Source organism: Gallus gallus, chromosome 3 (assembly GCF_016699485.2).
Source record: "Gallus gallus isolate bGalGal1 chromosome 3, bGalGal1.mat.broiler.GRCg7b, whole genome shotgun sequence".
NCBI classification, from domain to species: Eukaryota; Metazoa; Chordata; class Aves; order Galliformes; family Phasianidae; genus Gallus; species Gallus gallus.
Window position 1 is genome coordinate 60,532,409 of NC_052534.1, and position 23,013 is coordinate 60,555,421.

At 34.3% G+C, this 23,013-nt stretch overlaps 1 protein-coding gene across 1 annotated transcript in view; it reads left to right on the forward strand.

The window, feature by feature from the left end:
• Positions 1-23,013, forward strand: part of TRDN (triadin) — a 208,455-nt gene that overhangs the window by 60,008 nt on the left and 125,434 nt on the right. Inside the window, exons 6-12 of the mRNA XM_040697502.2 lie at positions 2,966-3,016; positions 7,348-7,407; positions 10,160-10,219; positions 11,682-11,741; positions 12,957-13,016; positions 13,842-14,036; positions 18,575-18,634. Coding sequence (XP_040553436.2) covers positions 2,966-3,016; positions 7,348-7,407; positions 10,160-10,219; positions 11,682-11,741; positions 12,957-13,016; positions 13,842-14,036; positions 18,575-18,634 — 546 coding nt within the window. The remainder of the gene's footprint in view (positions 1-2,965; positions 3,017-7,347; positions 7,408-10,159; positions 10,220-11,681; positions 11,742-12,956; positions 13,017-13,841; positions 14,037-18,574; positions 18,635-23,013) is intronic.

A 23,013-nucleotide genomic window follows, 5' to 3' on the forward strand; every position in this document is an offset into this window, starting at 1 on the left:
CAAGGAATTACTGTAGAGTTTTGTGCAATATATGGAATCCTAACTGTAGCAGAAGATTAGGTGAAACACTCACTGTTCCTGTCTAGCAAGCATCACTTAATGTACCTTACTGCAGTGCTTGTGTCAATAAAATTAATTACTGACAAAATATGAAGCTGATTTAGATAGCTACCTCTACAATCATTGTTCCATATATATTTTGCAGACAAAAGTAAGAAAAAGAAATTTGCTAAAATTACAATTTTTTAACTTTTTTTTTCTTTTTTCAAATACGGATTTATACATATCTTTTACAAGAAAAGGATATTAATTAATTAATTAACTAATTAATTAATTAATTTAGTAGAGAAATACATTAAAGATAGGTTTTTTTACAGTGAGGGCGGTGAGAAAGGGGAACAGGTTGCTGAGAGAGATTGTGAATGAACCCTTCCAAGGGTCAAGCCCTGCTGTCCACTCCCCTTTTCATGCAGCTCAGAACATAGTTGGCCTTCTGGGCTGCATGCACACTCTGCTGGTTTATGTCCAGCTTCTCATCTACCAGGATGCCCAAGTACATTTCCACAGGGGTATTCTCAAGGAGGTCTTCCCCCAGTTTGTATATTTATACAAACTTTATTTATACCTGGGATTGCCCCAGCCCAAGTACAGCACCCTTCACTTGGCCTTATTGAACCTCATTAGGTTCTCATGGGCCCATTTCTCCAGCCTGTCCAGTTCCCTCTGGGAAACCTGGATGGCTTCCCTTCCCTCCAATGTATCGATCACACCCCTCAGCTTGGATGTCCCTGTACACTGCAGGGAGTTGGACTTAGATGGCCTTCCCTTCTATTTCTAAGGATTCTATGATTCTTATATTTGTCTCTGTAGAATATGTTTTGTCAGTTTGTGGGCAACAATCATATCTTTACGTAGAATGACCTTTGAGCTGGCTGAGGTATGACTCCTATATATATATTGTTGCGCAAAGGAAGTAACTGAACTTTCTTAAACACATTGTAAGGAAGGTAGTCTGGAGCAACGGCATGGAGAATTTCTCAGATATGCTCAGAACCAGGGAGGAATCCTGTAGTTCAAATAATCTTTGTCTTGCACTATTTCTATGATTATGTTACAGAAACTAGTTTAAGTATCCTTTTAAGCAGAACAAGGGGGAAATGTTTGAAAATCCAGCAATAGGATTCTCTCAGTAGTTGAAAAAGTTATCCTCATATAGTTGCATGAAGAAAAATAATCCAAGCTCAGCTGAAATACAGTAAATCAATATAACATGATTTTTTTTCCTAATCACTGCAGTTGAGGTTTGTAGAACAAAAAATGAACTACACACCCAAGCTGCAAAGTACAAGACAGAAATAGAACAAAAGTCCTTTTGGCTCAATGACATCATATAAATAGCTTAGTTTTGCTGCCATACATAGGCAGCTAACAGTAATACATATTTTGTCCTTTGTTATCCTTTATCTCCATGAGATAATATCCTTTCTGAAGGCTATGTAGCCTGATGTTGTAGTATAGTTATGTTTCTTGTGAGCAAGGCAAAATCTTTATTTTAGATGACTTACACCATCTAATAAAAACATTCTATATTTATTTATAATGCACAAATCAATGTTGAAAAGAGAAAATAACGTTTGCTACTGTATCTCTTTGGAAATGTATGTTCTGTTACAACTGGAGCAAATAACTAGTAGGATAAATAGAATATTTCTACCCTCTTTAACAAACATTAGAGTAGCTCCTTAGAGTTGAAATGTAATATGTCCAGTTTTTTAATCTGTTGTTTTACTTTGAAGGCCAGAACACATGTTATTTAGAATCTAAAGATCAAATCTCACCCTTAAAAAAAGGAAGTAATGGACTCTAGTGAGATTTGTATGTGATTTTTTCAAAGATCTGCTTGATCTAGTATTTTATACCAGTTTTCCACTGCAGGAAAACATGCATATTACCGTAAACCAGATGCTCTGTTTAATCTTATGAATTTATTTGGCACCTCTAATAAATGACCTTTAAATTTCTACCACTGAAAGCAAACAGCATTATGAAAGCTTGATTTAATTCTGGTTTGTTTTTTCTAAATTCTCTATTTTTCATTTTCTATGTTATTGTGGTTTTGGCACAAAAATGACTATAGAAAAAATAACTATGAAAGTGTATAGAAGTAATAACAACGTCAATGTCACAGGTGAGAAATTTTATTTATAAGGGGTGACGTAGCAAGGACAGATGAATACTGTACCACTTTTTCTTCTAACAATGAAGCTCTTAGCTAAGGGATTTATGAAATGTGCTTTAATATAGGGCATGATTAAAATGAGTCATTCCCAGAAACTCTGATCCCTAACCCAGCAACTTTTATATCTGTTTGTAATTTGTGTGCAGCATTGAGTCTCTTTTATTGTGAGCTGAAGTTACCGACTGAGAATCTGAGCTTTAAAGATCTAGAATATGTAGTGAAAACATCATTATCTTTGAATTAACTTTGCCTTTGAAAGTTAATTTGTAAAATACAGAATACTAATCCTGGCAAGCAACTAGAGATATATAGAGAAAAATGCTTAATAAAAGCATGTTTTCTGATTCGTAACAAATATGTGTTATTATATAGCTGTTGCTGACGAGCATAACTTGTTCTTGACCTCAAAAGCGCTACTACTGCTCAATTTAAATCAGAATGGTTATTAAAGTAATTTACTTTTGTGATTTTTGTCTACATATTTTGTATGTGCGTGTATATATATATATGTATAGACATATATAGGCATATATAAATGAAAAATGATATATACACTGATAAATGAATTTTATTGTATATAATTAAGATTATGCAGATGATAAAGTCATGACCATGATATAATATTTGACCACTTAGCTATTTTTATTAAAATAATTCATCTGATATTTTCTTGTGTTAAAATTACTTTACTATTCGTGATTAAATTCTGCATTGCATTTTTTTCAGAAATTCATAAAGAGAAAACAGAGAGATATGAAAAACGAACAACGCCAAAAGGTAATTCTTTGTTTATCTATGTACCTACATACATGTCTGTAATTTGTGCTGTATTTGCCAACTTCATATATTACCATTATTATATTATAAAATAATCCAGAGATTAGTTGGCACAGACTAATAGTGAAAACTTCATTTATGCCTTGGTATTAACAAATAGTGTCATTTTAAATCTTTGGGGTTATATTGCAAACTCAAATTCATAATAAAATTATCTTGTCCAAACTTATCCAGGAGTCCTTTTATAGCAAAGGTGCAAGAAGGTAGAGTGCAGACAAACTTCCTCTGGTGCAAAATACATTAAGTGTGTTGGACAAGAAAGAATGTATGTTTATAAACCAGTAGGTGCCATCCAAGTTAGGCATAGTTAAGAGTGAGCAAGGTGTGTATGAGAGATAAGAAAAACCTCCGTTATAAGAACCTACTTTTTTCAGTGTTTTATGTCCTCTAACTGGCACTTTCCAAAAATCCACAGAGGATCTGGTTTGAACTGGTTTTCAGAGGTCAGATAAACAAATATGTTTCCTGGGATATGTGCAGATTTTTTGCATAATGAAACCTCCACTGGAAAGTTTAGGTCAAATAAAATTTGATGAGCATGTCTCTCATGTACCAATGCTGTACTTAGTAATGGCAGGAGGAAGCAATGGGAGCCTTATTAAAAGTAATGTGTATATACATACACTCTCCCTTATGCGATTATATCCTTTATATATACATATAATTTCTTTATAGGTTTTTATAGTATTTTACAACTCTAGTGGTAACTTTCCAGCTCTGTGCTAATCAGGGTCATGTGAAGTGTCTAGAATCTCTTCCCAAGTACTTTATAAATCATGTAGTGTGAAAATGAATTTCTTAAGATGCCACTGGGTTAGCTGAGTAATAACTAACTCAGATCCATTAGCAAAGGATCCTAGTTAGGGACTTTTGAAAATCTGTATTCTAAAAATACAGATGAAACTGCAGCCTTGATCAAAACAGCCTCTTGTGTACAGTATCATCTGTACAGAAATGCTTTACTTTACATGGAGGAATGTTACTGTGGCAAAGATGATCACGAAAACATTATAAGATTCCAGAAAGAAAGGCATTGATACATCATCAGTTAAGTCTCTTTTTGCAGTCTTATAATGCTTTTTTAATTATATGCTCTACTGAAGCAGAGGACAATTTTTTGTATTATTACTTTTGTTTTTAATATTTCAAAGAATCACAGAATGTTTTGGGTTGAACGCATCCTTCAATACCACCTAGTTCCAACCTCCCTACAATGGGCATGGAAACGCTTCACTAGACAAAGTTGCTCAAAGTTCTATCCAATCTGGTCCTGAAAATATTACTTCTACATTTCACAGAATCATAGAATGGCTCGGGTTGGAAGGGACCCTTAAGTTCCAATCCCCCTGCCATAGGCAGGGACACCTCCCTCTAGATATGGGCAGCCTGGGGTAAAGCTCACGCTGCAGGTAGTTTGACCAGCACCAGTAGCTGGCAAAGCTGAACCTCACTTCAGTTCATGGTAGAACCCTCTGACTGCTGCATTTAAACCTAACTTTCAATTGAGGATTTCTTCAAGAAGGATAATGTTAGAGCCATCTAAGGTTACTTGGCTTCTCAATGAAAGCGTTTACACAGAGATTTAATGCTCTCTGACTAATGCATTATAACTTCATTGTAGTAGTCCATTTATCTTAACTTTTGTGAGTGCTGCTCTGCGGACAAGCACTTACTTAGCTGGAACAAGCAATCTCCACTTTATGCTTGTTGCACTCATCACTTAGCTTTATACTAAGAAGTGGACAAAGACTTACTCAGCTGGAAACTATTTTTACTTAGATCAAGTGTGGAATCAGTTCCTCCTCATCTCTTCTTTTTACACATATTTTTTCTGAGGTTATAGATGTTATCCAATACTCTGTCTCAGACATTCTAATTAAGAAAAACAATCTAATTTCCCTTCACTGTCTTCCATTTGATGCTAAATCAAATATAATACTAGATGATTTAAATTTGGAAAACCCACATATATGTTACACTTCTTGTTTTTAATTTTATGTTAAATAAATAGCAATATTCTTATATGATTAAACTCAGAATACATTGTTAAATTGCCTTAAAATTTTCCATTATAAGCTCCTATTTTAATTTATTTATAAATTTACCATACTCCCATCATTGAGGATAAAATTTTTCTTGCTTGGCTTTTTGCCTCAGGCTGAATTTTCAGTCAAACTCATGTAAAAATGTGTCAGCAATTTCCAAAATATCTAGGTTAGTGAGCACTATGTTGGGGTATTATATTTTTTTCAGTGCTAACACCAGCCCATTCTGAGCTTATGCTTTTTATGCCTTTTTTTTTTTTTTTGTATTTACAAGGAATTCCAAGCAAATTTCTTAAAGTCTTTAAAGTTGTGGAAAAATTTCAGCTTAGGCATGTGTTACAGAAACATATTTCATTCTTCTTATTTTTGTTTTCTAGATGAATCCAATATCTTATCAGGAAAAACAAAAGATGTGATATTTTAATTACAAAGTGTGCCATAAACCAAATAAAATGGTGAATTAAAGTAGAACGGACAGGTGTAGATTCAGCATTTTTCAGCTGAAGATTGCTTGACTTTAGTGACTTTAAAATGATTTTATATAGTTTCTCATATTTTTATATATCCAAAAATATTTTTATTAACTCTAGTTTGTTTTTTAGAAACTTCACCATATGGCCAACTTGGCTTATCTCTAATCCTAAAATAATTCTTCCACCTAATCTCTGGGGGCTTGAGAAATGGCATACATTAAGCCATTTACCAAAAAATAGATATCCAGGTAACTAAATCTGGAAAAAACTTATAGACAATGAAGTATTGTTTATGACAGAGGCTCCAGGATTATATGTAAAACTGAACATAAAAGCATTTAGAGGGAAAAACAAAAGTTCACGTTTAACTAACGAATACCATTGACTATCACAGAGCTATTTCAAAGTTGTTTACCTGACCCATTCAAAATTGACAACATGCTGGCTTGAAGTATTTTGCACAGTGCTTTCACTTGCTAATATAGATGTAAGATGTAACAGCATGCTACAGTTTCTGCAAAAAATTCACAGCCTAAGACCTTCTGGATATAAGAAAAAATCAGTGTTTTTCTTAGGTATGCTATTAGATGTCCTAAAGTAATTGAATGAGCCACCCTGTCCTTCATGCAATAACATATTGCTGCTGTGTTCTTCACAGCCTGGTTTTTAGTGTAAATTAACTGTCCACATTCCTTTTTAAAAAAATTTCTTGTAGTTTGTTTCTACTGTATTGCTAATTGTTATCAGCAACTATTTACCTATTATGACAGGAAATGTATTTCGGTAATGCAAACACATGCAAAGACATACTGAAATTAGTGAAGTTTGGAATGATTTTTCCTAAAGACATGAACCTAAATTTAATGAGGAAATATTTAACCAAGAAGAAATATGCTTGCACCTCTATAAAATTACATTCGCTGCCAAACTGGTGAAATGAGTGTATGCAAAAATATTACTGTGTTTGTGTATAAAACTCGCAGTTGTCTTCTAACCAGGGTTATGTTTTCTACGGTTTACTTGAGTACACAATCTTGAGTATTGCAAAGAAAATAATTCCCCATTGAAACTGGCAAAAGCTCTGGTCTTTTAGAAGTGGAGTTTGACAAGGAATATGTTTATCTAAATCATTCGGATTTGGATTACAACCATGTCCATAAACACAGTCTAAAACTTAAGTGAGCAATAGAGTACATAGGGATCCAAATTTGCCTGCTTCTAGCTGGACATATACCTGATTGCTTTCAACAGCTGTTCCTCCTGAAATTACTTTTTTTATTAAAAGAGACATATTCCTATTAATCCATCTTGTGGCTGAAGTAACATCTAAAAATAAAGAAAAAAAAAAAGAGCATGGGAGGCAATATGCTAGCCATTTATTAATAATAATAGAAAGCAATGTTGACAAGAACTGAAAATAATTTCCTCCATCTGAAATCCTAGAGCCACTGTGCTGGTGTAATGGAACTAAACCGAATCCTATATATGAAAGATGCTGAATAATGACATTAGTTGCCAAATTGTGATCCAATATCTGAAGACTTACTCAAAGACAAAATACTTCTCTTGCTCCTGGAATTAAATAATTGACATTGAGACATTTTATACAAGATCCAGGGTCTGTTACTCAGAGATAAAATTTATTTTTTGCTTTTACAAAAATTTTCCTTGATTAATTTTGTAGAATAAAATGTGTACATAATACCTGGAGACTACAGATTTACCATTTAATTTTCTGTTTTTATATTTCTAGTAATTCACAGAGAAAAGCCACAAAAACAAGAAAGAAATGAAAGGAAGGAACATCTGAAAGGTATGTATTTAAGACTTGATCTTTTTTTCTTTTTATCAAAGTCTCAAAACTACCAGATTTGTCGACTCTTAGTCCCTTCTGTAAATCCCAATTATGCTTAAGAATGGAGAAGGTGCTGTGAAAGCCTGTTGGAAAGAGAATGAGGATTTTAAAGGCACTTTGGATTCAGCACTCTGCAGAAAAGCTAAAATTATATTCATAAATTAATGAGTAACTTTTTACTGTATTATTTACTTATATAAATTATGCCCAAAGCATAAATAGGTGCCCTTTATTCTTATGGAATAAATCCAAGAAAAATATTTTTCTTCAGGCATAATTCTGAGCAAAATGTAATGGCTAAATCACAACATACACAGCATGAGGATTGCCTTTAATAAATTTCTTCCCCAGACTCATTTTGGATATAATAAAGGAAGAGCATTAGAGAGAACGTGTTGATTTGCTGTTAGTGAATGCCACTATTTTGCTGAAACCTGCCTACTTGTCAAAACACTACAAGCCTTCTGTGAACATGACTTTTACATAAAACTTTGATTAATAAAGTGTCAGACTGGAGGAAGAAACCCATTTTAGAAGAACAAAGAGGTGTATGGCCAGAAAGAATCATCCAAAATAAGGAAAGACTAATACGATCTAGGCACTGCTAATTTATTTCAGAACAACAAGACAACTCTCACAAATAAAGTGAATATGTACTTTCTGAAATTTGTGCTTGACTAGATCTTTCTAGTTGTCTCCAACTGGAGTTTCTCCATTTTATATAAATAATTCAAAATATCAAGAGTTAGAAAGCCTGGCTAGAGGTTAACAGCAGGCACATAACTTCAGGTGTCTATTAGAGTGAATGTTTATTACTAGAAAATGGAATAGTTGTAACAAGAGAATATTTTTCTGAGATTTGGCACAATGACAGATCAAAGACTATCATGTCTCATATTACAACATGAATGTGTCATTAAGACTTCTATTTTTTGTAGAAAATGAGAAATTCTTTGATTTCCTTTGAATGAGAAGAATATTTAACGTTTTTCAATGTTTCTAAGGACAGGGAAAAATGAAGAACCTGAGCAAATGAAGAATAAGGATTTTTATGCTTCTCTCAATTTTTTAATTCCTTAGTTTTGTCTAGTGAACTATGCTACAATTACTCCAGTAATACTACTGTGGATAGAGGTATTCTGTATTCACTATACTAAGGAAGATTGGTTTAGATGGTACATTTTATTTTAAAATTATGACTGTAGGTATATGTCTTTCTAAGGCTCATTTGAATGTAGAATGCCTGGAGAAACCCAAAATTTTCACTGAATCCCTATATTTGAAATGATTATTTTCTACTTTTCATGCATTCTCTTTTCAAGATTAGCATATGGAGAGAGTAAATAGCATCCTAGTCTAACTTCTAATCACAGAATCATAGAATCATAGAATGGCCTGTGTTGAAAAGGACCTCAAAGACCATTTAGTTTCAACCCCTCTGCGATGTGCAGGGTCGCCAACCACTAGACCAGGGTGCCCAGAGCCACATCCAGCCTGGCCTTGAGTGCCTCCAGGGGTGGGGCTTCCACAACCTCCTTGGGCAAACTGTTCCAGTGCATCACCACACCCTGTGTGAAAAACTTCCTCCTAATATCTAACCTAACCCTCCCCTGTGTCAGTTTAAGACCATTCCCCCTTGTCCTATCCCTATCCACCCTTGTAAATAGCCATTAATCAACTTCTCCTTAGTTTAGTTTAGAAAAGTTATCTAATGACACAGAGAATAAATAGCTGCCCTTAAAAATGACTCAGTCAGCTATGTCAGGAGCTTACTCTGAGGTATTCCATTGCTGTACTGCTAAAAAAACATGAGAGCGAGTGTTCCCTGCTCTTCTTTTGCTTCCAGTCAGACATGAAATTCAAGCTACTGTTAGAGATCTTCCTTATTTGCTCATGTTTGGCACAGGAGTTTTACTCGACTGGGATGAAATCCCCGCAGGAGATATAATTAAAGCCAGCCTGCAGTTTTATGGCTGATTTTTTCTAAGTGCTCTTAAATCCTCGTGCTTATTTTCCATTGTCTTGAAAATTGCTGTTTGAAATTCTAAGAAAGGTGAGTGGGAAATATTATATGAATGACTGAATATCACAATGCAGTTTACACTGTCAAAATGTTAGTTTTTTCTTTGCACATACTGGGCAGCTAATTATGGCTTTGGGATCATCATTTGTCAGCAAGTGATCTCAGCTAGTGTTACTAGCTATCCATATCTACTGCTAGCTTTCCATATCCATTGCTAGTTATTCATCCCAAGCCAGCTGGCATGTGACAGAAGTGCCATTTGTGCATGTGGCACTCTAATGCTCCAAGATTGATTCCAGAGTTTTATGAGACTCTGCCTGACAGAAAATGGAGTGGTCCATGTGATGTTCTGCTTCTAGTGAAGGCAGCAGCATTTACTATGAGCTCTGCCTTTGTCCTTGACAGTTTTCTGAAAAACTGCCTTCAGGAACAGACAGACAATTGCAAAAGATGTTCATATTGTAGAAAACAGTTGGGGAATGTTACTATGATTTGGAAGCGGTAACTTATTAACTACTGTTGCCTAATAATAAGCGTGTATGGTGTATGCTGTGCAGATATGCATAGGATAACACAGTAATAACACAATTTGTCATTTCATCTCAAATGACTTAATGTGGCATAATTATTTTTTATTCTTAAGTTTCTTGTTCAACTTTTTATGTGAAAACTTTTCTTCTTTTCTAGTGACACACAAAGACAGATCAGAAAAACAAGAAAAACCTGAAAAAAGAGAGAGGCATACAGGTATAGATGTTAGGGTTCGTATTTTGAGGTAACCCAGGAATAATTTTCCACTTCAATTCTATAGATGTATCTTTGCAATTGGAAAAAAATATGATAGAACTTTGAGTGGAAATCATGAAGTTGTGTAAGGGTTTGCAAATATATGGACTGACAAGAATTTTGTATACGTTTTTTTCATGCACTTTTTTTGTTTGCTTTGTCTGTTGTATTTAGGTTGGTTTCTTTCTTGTTTTTCCTTTTTTGTGTGTGTGTGCTTTTTTTTTTTTTTTTTTTTTTTTTAGAGAGAGAGAGAGAGAGAGAGAAAGAATATATTGTATACTCTGGATTACTGTAATTTCTCAGTACTCTGAGTATTTCCAGCATTCACAGTAAATATGGTTTCTAAGACAATATGGTAATCCAGGAACAACCTCTGACATGAAAAGAGAAAATGTAAACAAATGTAATGAAGCAAGCCATGTGGGGAATAAATAAAGACACAAACAAGAAAATAGAAACAAACAAACATTTTAATTACAATACTGACTAGATCTATTTCATAGTCACCGAAATGACCAGGACTGATATTTTAAGCATTTACTTGCAATAAATTACTATCTAGTATTTCTTTATCTTCAACAATTCTAACTTTCATTTGAAACATTATCACAAGCCTCGAAAATAAATAACAATGCTCATGCATACATTTCTGTGTTCTCAGTATAAACTCATATGCCAGAGTCAAACAAGTAGCTGAATGTTTTCACACGTCTGATCCTGGTAGGGTACGTCAGTGAACAAGAATTTGTATAGATATCAGTTCTGGGCACCTGTGAATAGGTTACTGTGTAAACATAAACTAACAAAAAATTATAAAGTCAGAGCCCACACTGGAATACATTTCAAACTATGCGCCACTAAATGAGTACTGTGCAACTCAGGTGTATTTTAACCAGAAAACTTGTCACTTTAATGTACTTTATTTCAATTTGTGAAGTGGAAATTAAAAGCAAACAAAAAGCCCCAAAGAGCATTAGTTATAATGCCATTGCAATTAGATTTGTAATTAATTATAGTGTTCAATCATTCGTGGCTGGAAAAACTGTTAGTTATTATGTGTAGTTCAGAAAGTCCTTCAGAAAAAATACCCAATGAAGTAACAAACAAGAAAGCTCAAAAATAAGAATGAACCACAGTATACCATTACAAAAAAAAAAAAAAAAAAAACAAACAAAAAAAAAAACCACATAACTCTTCTTGGTTACTTTCTGTCACTGGATTACAGTTGTGCTAGAAAGTCCCTTCTTCTCCCAGCCAATGACAAACCTCAGAGGTACTACATGAATCTTTGGCAATTCTGAACATGTGTTTAGTCTTTCTGGTTAACCATGGTGCCTAAGTAGTTCTTAATCCTCTTTTTCTCACACATTTGCAACATTTCTCTTTTTTAACATCAGTTAATATTGTTTTTACTTATTTCTAGTAATTCACAGAGAGAAATCTGAAAAGTCAGAAAAGCATGAAAAAAAAGCACCTCCTAAAGGTAATATGAGTTGTTATTGGATATTGGACAATTTTAGATTTTTATCACTTATGTATTTGGGGAAAATGTCAAGATGAGTATGTAAAGTTTAAAACTGTTTTAGTCACCACAGTACAGCCTGTGGGTGCTCTCACTTTTACTTGAGCAGATCTTAATCAACCTCTAAGTGAAGTCTACAGCATATATTTCTTGCTTAGTCCTCTTGTTTACATGCACAGGGGTAATCAGCCAGGGGGATTTAAAAAACAATCAGCTTTCCCCATGCTCTCATTTTTCCAGACTAATATTTATTATTGCTTGGTATTTGAACTTTTTTGCTCTTTATTCTTTCTATAATGCTTTTATAAAGCACTCTTTATTATCTCACATGGTTGTTTTTTTTTTCTTTTCTTGTGCTCAATAAAAAGAACTCTTTAATCCCTGTTAAATATTCCAGAAGATTTCAGTAATATGAATTATATTTAAAGAGATCATATAAGAAATAGTTAACATAAAAATAAAAATAAAGAAAAATGTCAGTCATAGGACATATAGATAGCAATTCCAAGCTGGAATTCAGTTAGAGTGGTTGTTATCATTTGAAAGAAGGGCAATTAACTGTCAAGCCTATTTTGTATCCAGCAATGTGTCTGGATAGCAAGCACAAAAGAAAAGATAGAAGTTACTTCACGAGGTTTTGACTTCCTTTCTGGGACATCCACTGTGTAAAAATGTTTACTTCCTTGTGCAGACATAAACTGTCTCAGACTGAGCTCTGAAGTGAGCACCAGCCTTGTGGCTGTGTTCATAGCAAGTCCAAGCTACGAAACTCCTTTTTCTGTAATACTGAGACTACTGTAGTCACACAGATTACTGTTGGCATGAGCACAGGCAGAACAAGCCTGTGTCTGCTCAGAGCTTGTGCAGAGCAAGTTTATGTCATTTATATGAAATAAATGTACATACATAACAATATACAATATAAACATTCTGCAAAAATCTTCATTTCTGGGTGATTGCGTTGTCTTCTGATTAGGCAATTCTCAGCAGATATTTTGAAGCTTTTTAACCTTGTGAACCTGAGGAAAAGAAGAATTTTACAAATATATATATATATAACATGAGTCATGAAGAAATATGAAACTTTCAGGAATGCTGTTATGTTTTAACAATAGTTTTCTCATTTGTTTGTTGTGTTTTTTTTTTTTCCTAACATACAACTGCACTCATTTCTAGTAATTCAGAAACACAAACTTGAAAGACATGAAAGAACTGAAAAGAAGCCTCCTCCCAAAGGTATTTATTTATTTATACATTTTTTTAACCAGAGTTTACTTCAAAATTTATAAACTTAATTGGAGTAGATAATAGAATGTATATGAAAAAATCGTCTACATTACACTAAAATTTGAATGAATTAAAATGTCTTAAGAGCAACGAGAGGTCAGTTCTATGCATAATCCATTTTAAAACCTGTTGAAATTTCAGTGACTGAAATCCAAAGAATCAAGGAGTGCTGGGTTGGATGGGACCTCAAGTATCATCTAGTTTCAACTCCCTTGTGATGAACAAGGTTGCCACCTACTAGATCAGTCTGCCCAGGGCCTGATCCAGCCAGGCGTTGAACATCTCCAGGAATGGAAACCTAGAGCTAATCCAAAAAAGCTTCAATAGCCATTAAAAAAAAAAGCCTTACAAATAACCATACTTTAAATCAACCACTCCTAGATCTTATAGCAGAGTTTCACTATGAACTCCATAGTTAGTCAGATTTAACCCAGTAGGACCTTCTGTATTTGTTTCCTTTACGACCAGTTTTTGCCCCCCTAGTTTATGTCATAAAAATTAGTATATTGCCATTAGGCTATTTTTATTTTTCATTACAGGACTGAAAACAAAAAAAATATGCTCACATATAGTATTTCTGTCTAAATCTGTTTGGCTTTGAGGAATTATAGTTTTCATCAGATTTCAGCAATATGTTGATAATGAAAAATATTCAATATATTCAATAATGAATAATATTCATTATTCATGTGTAACTACACAACACAAGATAAAATGATATTATTATTTTTGTGGAGAAGAATGACACTGAAATTTTGTCTTGATTACTTGCAGAGGAGAAGAAAGTAAAGAGCACCAAAGTGGAAACAAAAGTTAAAAAGGAAGTGAAGGATGGAAAAGCAGAAGCAAAGATGGCTGAGAAGGTCAAGCAGACAGAGACTAAAACAACAGAAGTTGGGTTAATAAAAGCCAAACCGAAATTTAAGGAGGAGAAAGCTCTTCAGACTCTTACTAAATCGGAAAAGAAAGGTAAACAATATGAGGAGGAAACAGATGAAGATCTTAAAAAAGTAGTAGAAAAAAAGGAGAAAGAATGAAGTTAGGACTGGCAAGGACCAAAATCCACCCATGAAAAAGAAAAGAGCAAAACAAATTCCAGCTGAATCTCAGATCGTTAGATGGAAACTATCAAGAATAAAATAAGTTTAACTCAACTGTTTTTTCATGGCTAAAGATTCATTTTCAGTTTGAATCCTCCTTTACCCAGGACCAACCGTCTCCAGTAGGCTGGAGACTTCATGGATTTGCTCAGTAGAATGTTATGTGGTATATTGCAAGTAAATTTACTTTGGAAAATACCAACTGCCCAGAAATATGTTGGAAATTCTGTTTATTTTCTCTATCTCATATGTCCTCATTAACAATTATAAAAGTAGCAGGATATGAAAGAATATGTAATCATTTGTATTGCATCAGAGTATATGAGACATTGCCATGTAGTGTATGACATAATTATATGCCTGCCTGATGTAATTTGATGTGATTGGGTTCCAAATTTCTCCTAAAAAGGAAAGAAATGCCATTTCCCTGATGAAAGGAAGAAATTAAATTATAAAATAAGGAATCAACATGCATCAACACAAAATGCAGCTGTTAGCTATATGCTCCTCTTTCTCAGAGTCAGCCTGGGATGTTGCACTCCCAAGTTGCTATGAGTCCTCTGTCCCTTGGTACCATCTGACTATTCTAGTGAATTAGATACAACTTTGGATGAATGAAGGCAGTAGGACCTGGCTTTCTGTAAGAATTGCAACAGCAGACACAGAATTACTCTGACATTAATAAAGTTAGCTCTGCGTTGCACAGCACACCTACCTGATCATTTCAACTGATAACCACAAATAAGTTATTATGTCTGAGCATCAAAACAGCTATTGCTACACAGCTATCCCTGCCTGAATGTCTGAATCTAAAGGGAGAGATCCTCTAAGAATGCCCCAGTCATCAGTTCTGGACACCTTAGGGGTTGTTTAAATTATATATTTCTGGAAATCTGAAAGGAGAGTTTTTGAGACATAGCCCCCTTTCTGATGTGCATAGGGTACCGCAAGAGTATTTTTTTATACAGTTTATACAAATTTATACAAAGAAATGTATTTTAGTTAATTCTGGTTTTCACTTGAAATACTGGAGCCTTTGAGGTATAAAATCAAAGCAGCATCATTCATAATGTTCTGATGAAGGTGAAAGTTCAGCAAATTGTTGAGTTCCTCTTGGGAGGTGCAAACCTCTTTCAGTTTTTGTTTGCTATGACAAAATTTTGGTACACAGTGGAATTCACTTTCTACTATTCAGGTTAAAGCTCTCAAAAAGCAACAGTTGTGCAGATGAGGCACTTTATTCCCTTGGTAGAAAACATGTTTAAATTGAGTTGGGGTCAAAGAGAGCAATAGATAGAGGTGGGGTGTGGTTTGTTTTTTCTCATTTAACTGATAAAAATTAGGAAAATGATCAGTCTTAACATGAAAACTTAACATATCACTTTGTAAGTCTGCTTTAGATTGTGACCCAGGGACTGTGCACTGAACCACAGCAGGTGGAAGTGGAAATAAGCAGCTGGAGCATAGACAGAAAGGAGCCTCTTAAACTGTCCTTATCACTGGAGATAGAGTCACACACATTCAGTGAATGCTGCCTCTTTCACTTCTGTACTTTTCACCACAAACTGCTGCTATCCAACCAGATAATCTCAGAAAATTCAGATCTATATTTCAGACTCACTGTGACCCATGGTGTTCATAATTTTTAATTTAAAATGCTCTAGCCAGTGTCCCCCGATCCTGCAGTCCTTACTTTTCCTTGTTCAAGGGAGTAGTTTTGCCAGCATTTCCTGGAACACTATAAAAAGAATTGCAGTAAGCACAAGGAGTTGTTATGATGCTCCCACTGTTATATCATTCCTCAATAAAATTAAAATTAAAAAGAGATAGTTCATCTCCCAGGGTAAATCTGATGAGGTCAAGTGACAAAGGAATACCTGTGACTGTTTTTATTAATAAGAATTTAGTTCCAAATATTGAGATGAACTTTCAATCATCAGGTGAATATCCGTATCACCAACATAGACTTACAAGGTGAAAACTATCATGTGAAATTCACATCTGAGCAGGAGAGTTTAAATTAAAATGAATTTTTAGCCATGAAGTGTTGTTTGGAGAATCGTACTCATTTAAAATTCCCAATTTTTCAGTCTTTGCCAGTTGGCAGAATTGGACTTTAGCGGAATGTAACTGTGCACCTTATTATTTCATATACAGTAGAAATACTATTTTTATTATTCAGTTTAGAATTCTGCCTTCAGGTTTTTTTTACAAATCCCATTTTTCAGTATTTGAGTTACTAAAAAGATACTACAATGGGAAGATTAATACACAATCTTTCTTTTTGGGTGTAATCAAGACTATCACTTCTTTTTTATGTTTATTCAGAAAAATAGTGCGCTTATGTTTATCACAGGAAAAAAAAATCTATTTTGATCCTTGTTTGTATTACCATCATTAAAAAACATATTATTTTAGTATCAAGGAAACGGTGTGAGCTGCTAAGTCCCTCAGGCTATGTCTGTATCGTAACTTAAATAGATTCAGCACAAGCTTGTGCTCTGTCCTGTGACAGCCCATACAGCTTATGTCCCCTGACAGTTTAGTCCCGTTGTCATTTAGCAGTCTCTTATACAACGCCTGGAAATAATCCAAAGGCTCTTCCAAATTGGCGGCAAGGATAAAGACAGACTGCCTCTTTTAGCAAAAGAGAAGTAAGGGAAATTCAGGTTTCTGGGCATGAGCTGCACCCTGCCATTTGCTCTCAGGGCTAAACAATTAACCTTGGTCTATTTTACTTATTTATACAGACATAAGCCGATTGACTAACTCATTGAGGTCCTACTTCCAAGCATGTTGAAGTCAGTAAGCTGACTTCAGAGGAGCTTACTGAGAATACAGACTTGTACATATTTGTTTCTGCTTCTACTTTCCTCCATCACCCACCCCTCTCCATGACAGGAAATTAGCACATAGGCTTAGTACAGATATTGCAGCCAAAATGTTCAGATTCCTTAAGGATGGAATCCAACACTTAAGCTGACCAGAATGATAAATTTGAATTCCTAAATACAAAATCAGAAACTATTATGGATAGTCATTACAAGCTTTAAAAGCACTCATGGACTTGTCTATGTTCTATTAAATTCAGCCCAAGTTCTTCAATTCTGACTAGAAATCTTTTACCCTTGACACTTTAGTAATAGGAAACAGCTGCATGGGCTCTAATGGACTAGTAGAAACAATTGGTTTAACTAATACTGATGTTCTAGTGAACTCTGTAAGAAAGTAAATAATAAAATTTTACATTCTTAAAAATGTGATTTTATATTTTCTTTATTATTTTACATTTTAAGCATTTTAAAGTCCATGTAATACTGTTTTGAAGATGGCAAAGTGAAAGAGTGGCTTTATAGATGCATAGGAATGAGATGCAACTGGAGATGGAGAATGTAGCTTATGTAACCTCAGAAGTATGGGGTAACCGTTTAGGACAGACAGATTAATATGCTCAGTCCCTTTACTCAGAGGCTGTTGTAAACTAAAACAGCTAACCAAAGCTGGCATTTGATCATCAACATTAACATTGGAAGGTAGTGTCCCCTGTAGTCCACTGGGACAATGTGTTTTTCCACCCAACTGGAGAGCCTAGCAAAAATATTGTAATTCATTTGCACTCAGTTATAACACAATTCTTAATCTTAGCAGTTTTGATCAAAGTCTTCCTCTCTGCTTATATATAAAAGAAATCAGTAGACAATCAACGTTTCTGAATTCTGAGTTTCATGTAGATACAGAAGCATACATTTCTGAATAGCAAAGTTTTACTATTTATAACCAAATTTAATATATGCATTATATATGTCTATGTAAAGATATATGTAAAGATTAGTGTTTGGAAAATAAATATGTAGTGAAATGATAAAATTCAGTTGAAAATCTCATTGCTGCAGAAGTGTAAGTACACAGAGTTCTTTTTATATTCCCATTCAATAATCTTACATATTGATTATACTGTTAACACAATATTAACAAAATACTGTGATATAAAAGTTTATTGAATTTTACTATTGTCTTATTGATACAATATAAAATGGATTTGCATGGATATGAAATATTATTTGGGCCGTACAGTAGTTTGCATTGTGCCTCTGTGGGGAACAAGGTAGTACACTGCTGATCTGGTCCATACATTCCAGGCCAAGAAGAAGAGTTAGTGGCTCTGAGGTAACTCTTAAGTACTTGACTGGGTGGCTCACTGTTATAACTGTACAATACATTGTCTCTTTCTGAAAACGTGTAGAAGTCAAGTCCAGGGGAAAAATAAACAAGACAAAATAAGTAAGAATATGTAAGCATATCCCCCAAGTGGGTCTTTACATTGCCAAACTTCATCTTCACCGTTAAGCAGAAACAACAGTTTAATTTGCTTTCTTCATTACTCTTTTTTCCTCTTTCATCTGTTAGATCAATATGCATTCTGTCGCTATGTGATTGACATGTTTGCGCACGGGGATTTTTATCCAGGTATTTTCCTACATCATTGAACTTCTAATATGTTTCTGTTTTCCTGAGAATTTCTGCTTCCTTATGCATTAAAAGTGTGATTTGTGTTGTTGAAAGATCTCACAAGTGCAAAAATATTGTGCAAATAGTTTTAATAAAGCATAAGATCTAATGGCTGTCTTATTAAAGCTTTTAATTTTCTGTCTACAATGCATGAATTAAAAGCAAGGCTATGTTAAAAGCAGAGTCAAATGAAGGCTATAGAAATTGCTAAAACATTCCATGCTTTTTTTTTTTTTTTTTTTTCTGAAATGCAAGAGAAAGGAACTTACTGTTAATAGCTTATTGTTTTTTTTTCCCCTGCAAATAGTAAATCTTAACCCCGGAATGCTTCAAGAAGTGAACTATTGATGCTCTTACTATATAAAATATCTTAGCTGAGCAATTACCTCTGTGCTTTATCTTCTCCCTTCCCACATCTCCATGCTTATCTGTTCTAACGCACAAAAATCATAGGCAGAAAAGTAGCTAAAGTGACTTACTGTAACTGAGTACTGTCTTAAAATGTTAGATTAATTCAGTTTGCCCAGACTTTATTTAATTGATCCTGTTCCTTCTGAAATCATAATGGAAATCATCCAGCACAACAGAACATGGTAGAGAGGACATAATCCTAGAAATGGAAAGCAACGGTATTTATGAAAAATCAAGGATGAAATATGAAGGTACCTTCTAAGCATTACAAGCTTTGCTTTGTCATTATTTCAACAAGAAGGTCTCCACTGGTACTCCTCTGAAAAGTCTGTGTTTCCTTATCTCTACTTTGTACCTTTGCTCTTCTCTTGCTATGTTCTGGTACACTTAAAGCTAGGATACCCTAGGGATGTAGCTGAGAAACATCTCTCAAAAGGGGGAGAGTGAGGACACAGTTATTTGTGGAGAGAAAATGAATAACCTTGGTATTTTAAAGGGAGAATGTTGATTTGGCCTTTTCTCAAAGAATGACATAGAGAGTGTCATGGTTGGATTAAAAGGGAGAAAAATATTGTATCACCTCTGGGTTCTTTAAAGGCAGTTAGTTATAAATAGATCAGACTGTGAGAAATATTAAAAAAATTTCTAGAGACCTTCAGTTTTGCTTCAATTTACAAAATAACTCCCTGTACCAGATGTGATTCACCCAGTCTCTGGCTTTATGCAGACGTATCATTAATAAAACACAATGTGAAGATATCCATGGAGCTCTTCAAGATCTCTCTTGGAGTTCTTTTGATGTCTGCAAACAGCTTTGACATGTGTCAGAACTGTTTCTCTAGACAGCTTCCTGGGCTATTTGGTACTCTCCTAAGGCAGAGCAGATCTGCTGTGAGAAAGGCATTTTGGAGAAGACTGCTTTCCAGTTTTTACCTTTCCGGGCACAAGAAAACTGGAATGACCATGAAGGGAAGTATGGAGATAGACAGGGGTGTCTGTAGTGAGTTGAATTTCAGAAGATAAAATACAGAACAGTCTACTTTTGCTTCCCGGTATTTGCTGTGCGCCACTTCACCATGCAATGACAGATCTGTGTTGAGAAATCACAGAATAAGCATAGCTTCATAAATATTCAGTCATCATTGGGTGGTCAGTTACTTTTACAGGTAAACAAAAAGAGAGACAGCTCAGAAAGAAAAAACAAATCATAGAGATGCTTAAATCATCTGATTTCTAGGAAGAGGGTAGTTCCTCAGCTTTGGGTCTACAAAAGTCTAGCAGTGACTCCATCTGTGAAACAGATGCTTTTTGACTTACTAAGTCACTTGTTAGCATGAAAAGTTAAATGTTGTGAATGGTTGTTGTGGAAAAGCATGACATATATTTATGAAAGTTAAGATAAAGTATTGTCTTCGTAACCAGATTTAGTCAATTCACAGTCTCTGAGAAACAGTGCTGAAAAATTCAGACCACGTTTCTGAGAAGCAAGGTAAAGGCCCAGTATGCTTAGTTCTGTGCTATTTACAGAAATTGCTGAATGCCACTTGAACACTTAGTGTTTGCTACTGCTTTTCACATGTAATGTGCCCGTTGCACACTGGCCTTTGTGAACTGAATTATGATAATTCATTTTCTTGTATAGATAGATGTGTGGAAAACACCAAGTCCCTTTAATATGCCTAATAACCAATTACTTTACAATCTGATATATTTCATCCCTTCTTTGGTTTATATATGTAATGGTAAATTACTTTGTCCAAACAAAGAAATGTGATGACAATTCATGTAAAGAATTCTATTACAGTCGACCTGACACCTCAATACTTTAAAATCAGGAGTGATGTGTGGTAATCCCAATGTTACTGTTTGTGAAAAGAAAAAAAAAAAAAAAAAAGGAAAATTTCTTCACAGAGATGTACTGGCTATTTTGTAAAATATGTTCAATATTTACACCAAACATGAATTTCCATTTCCGAGTTTAATAAGATCAGTTTCCCATTCATTACACTCTTTAGGCACAATATATAGACTTAACATTTCAATTATAGTAATAAATGGAAAAAAAATCATATTATTGGCAATATTGAATAATTTTATGTTTATATAAATGTATACACGATTTTAAAGTACAGTATATTACTTAATCTTGCATTTTATAGTGATCATATAATTAAAAGCTACAACCATAGACATGCATTTCCTGAATTACATACGCTTTTCAAAATATATCAGTTAATATATTTTGATAGTCACTTGAACAATATACCGGAGATAATGCTCTTGCTTTGCTTTTAAAAAGTGAGACTGAAATTTTCTTTATTTACTCAATGTTTCACGTTGTTACAGTAGATGTAGCTCTAAAAAAAATGAATGAAACATTCATTCCATTATTCCACTGTATGCCATGGATCTATAAGACACCGTAGAAAGGAGAATTCTTGCTAAGCTGCTTCATGAAGCATCCACAGTCACTTCCTTGTTTCTCTGATCAGTATTTGTCCCTGACATTGAGTAGTTTCGTACACTTCCAAAGCTTTAAGACCTACAGAGGAAGACTTGTTTTTTAATAGATGTTGTGGCATACTTGTTCTGAATGGCACCCCCATTCTTTTACTGACTCTGGTACTCCTGAGGCCCAAGATACCCTTTCCAATGTAAAAGGCTACTGAATTTCTTTTGTCTAGTTTCATGGATAAAGTCATCTCCATGTATTTGATAATTTATTTAATATTCTTGAATTTTGTTCTGAGTGATATTTCTGATGTTCTTATTCATATTTCCATATGTTATTGGTAGGAAAGATTATATTTTAGTACAAACCACTAATTTTATTTTTATAACTCTTTCCTTGCCTTTTGAGAGTTTAAAATCTTTACCAACACAGATGGTACTTCAGTGACAGTGTCTGGTCACTACTTGAGTATGGAGTACGCTTCTCTAAGTTAACTGGATCTACTCTATTTAGTTCACCCCCCACAATACTCTACTCCTCCTCTTTCCCTACAATTTTACCACATGCTTCATCCAGAATAGTATAAATGTCATTTTCTGCATTACTGTGGCAGATCATGTTGTTCAAACAAGTGTCTTTTCTTTTCAACTATCCAAAGAAACAATTATTTTTGTGACCCTCTTTTTGCATGCCTATCTCAGCATGTGGTTGTGCATGTTGCATACTTCTGAATTAAGTGATAAGCGTCTTTTGGTTATTTGATTCTAATTTGGCACCCTTGTTTCCTGCAGATATACCAAATATTTCTGTTTAGCTTTTGTTTTTATTTTAATTACTTGGAAGTTTATTTTAGTTAATTTAGAATCATAGAATCATTTGAGTTGGAAGGGACCCTTAAAGATGATGTAGTCCATCCCCCCTGCAACGAACAGGGACACTTACCACTAGATCAGGTTGCTCAGAGGCCCATCCAGCCTGACATTGAATGTCTTCAAGCATGGGGTATCTACCACCTCTCTGGGCAACCTGTTCCAGTGTCTCATCACCCTTATCATAAAAAAACTTCTTTATATCCAGTATCTCCTCAAGGAATTCCTCAAGGAATGGGACCATAACACTTCATTTCATCAGTCTACTCTCATATGTTTATTGTTTATTGTGTATTTCCAGAGGCTGTAGTAGACAGTATTGTTAATCTTATGCTGTTGACATAACATTTGCAAAGGAGAATCTCATCAAGATTTCTGGCACATGTATACTGCAAGAGTGTATCTTATAATGGAAAAGTCACCCTACTTTCTCATTAAAAATTAATCCAAGTCTCACCCAATGTGCTATTATGTTAATAAGAAGTATATATACATATGCACATATATAAATTATATAGATAACAAATTCAGGCAAATTGTGACCAAATTCTGTTAGGAATACTACGGTTAGCTTGGTTTCTGAAAGAAGTGACATATTGAATGAC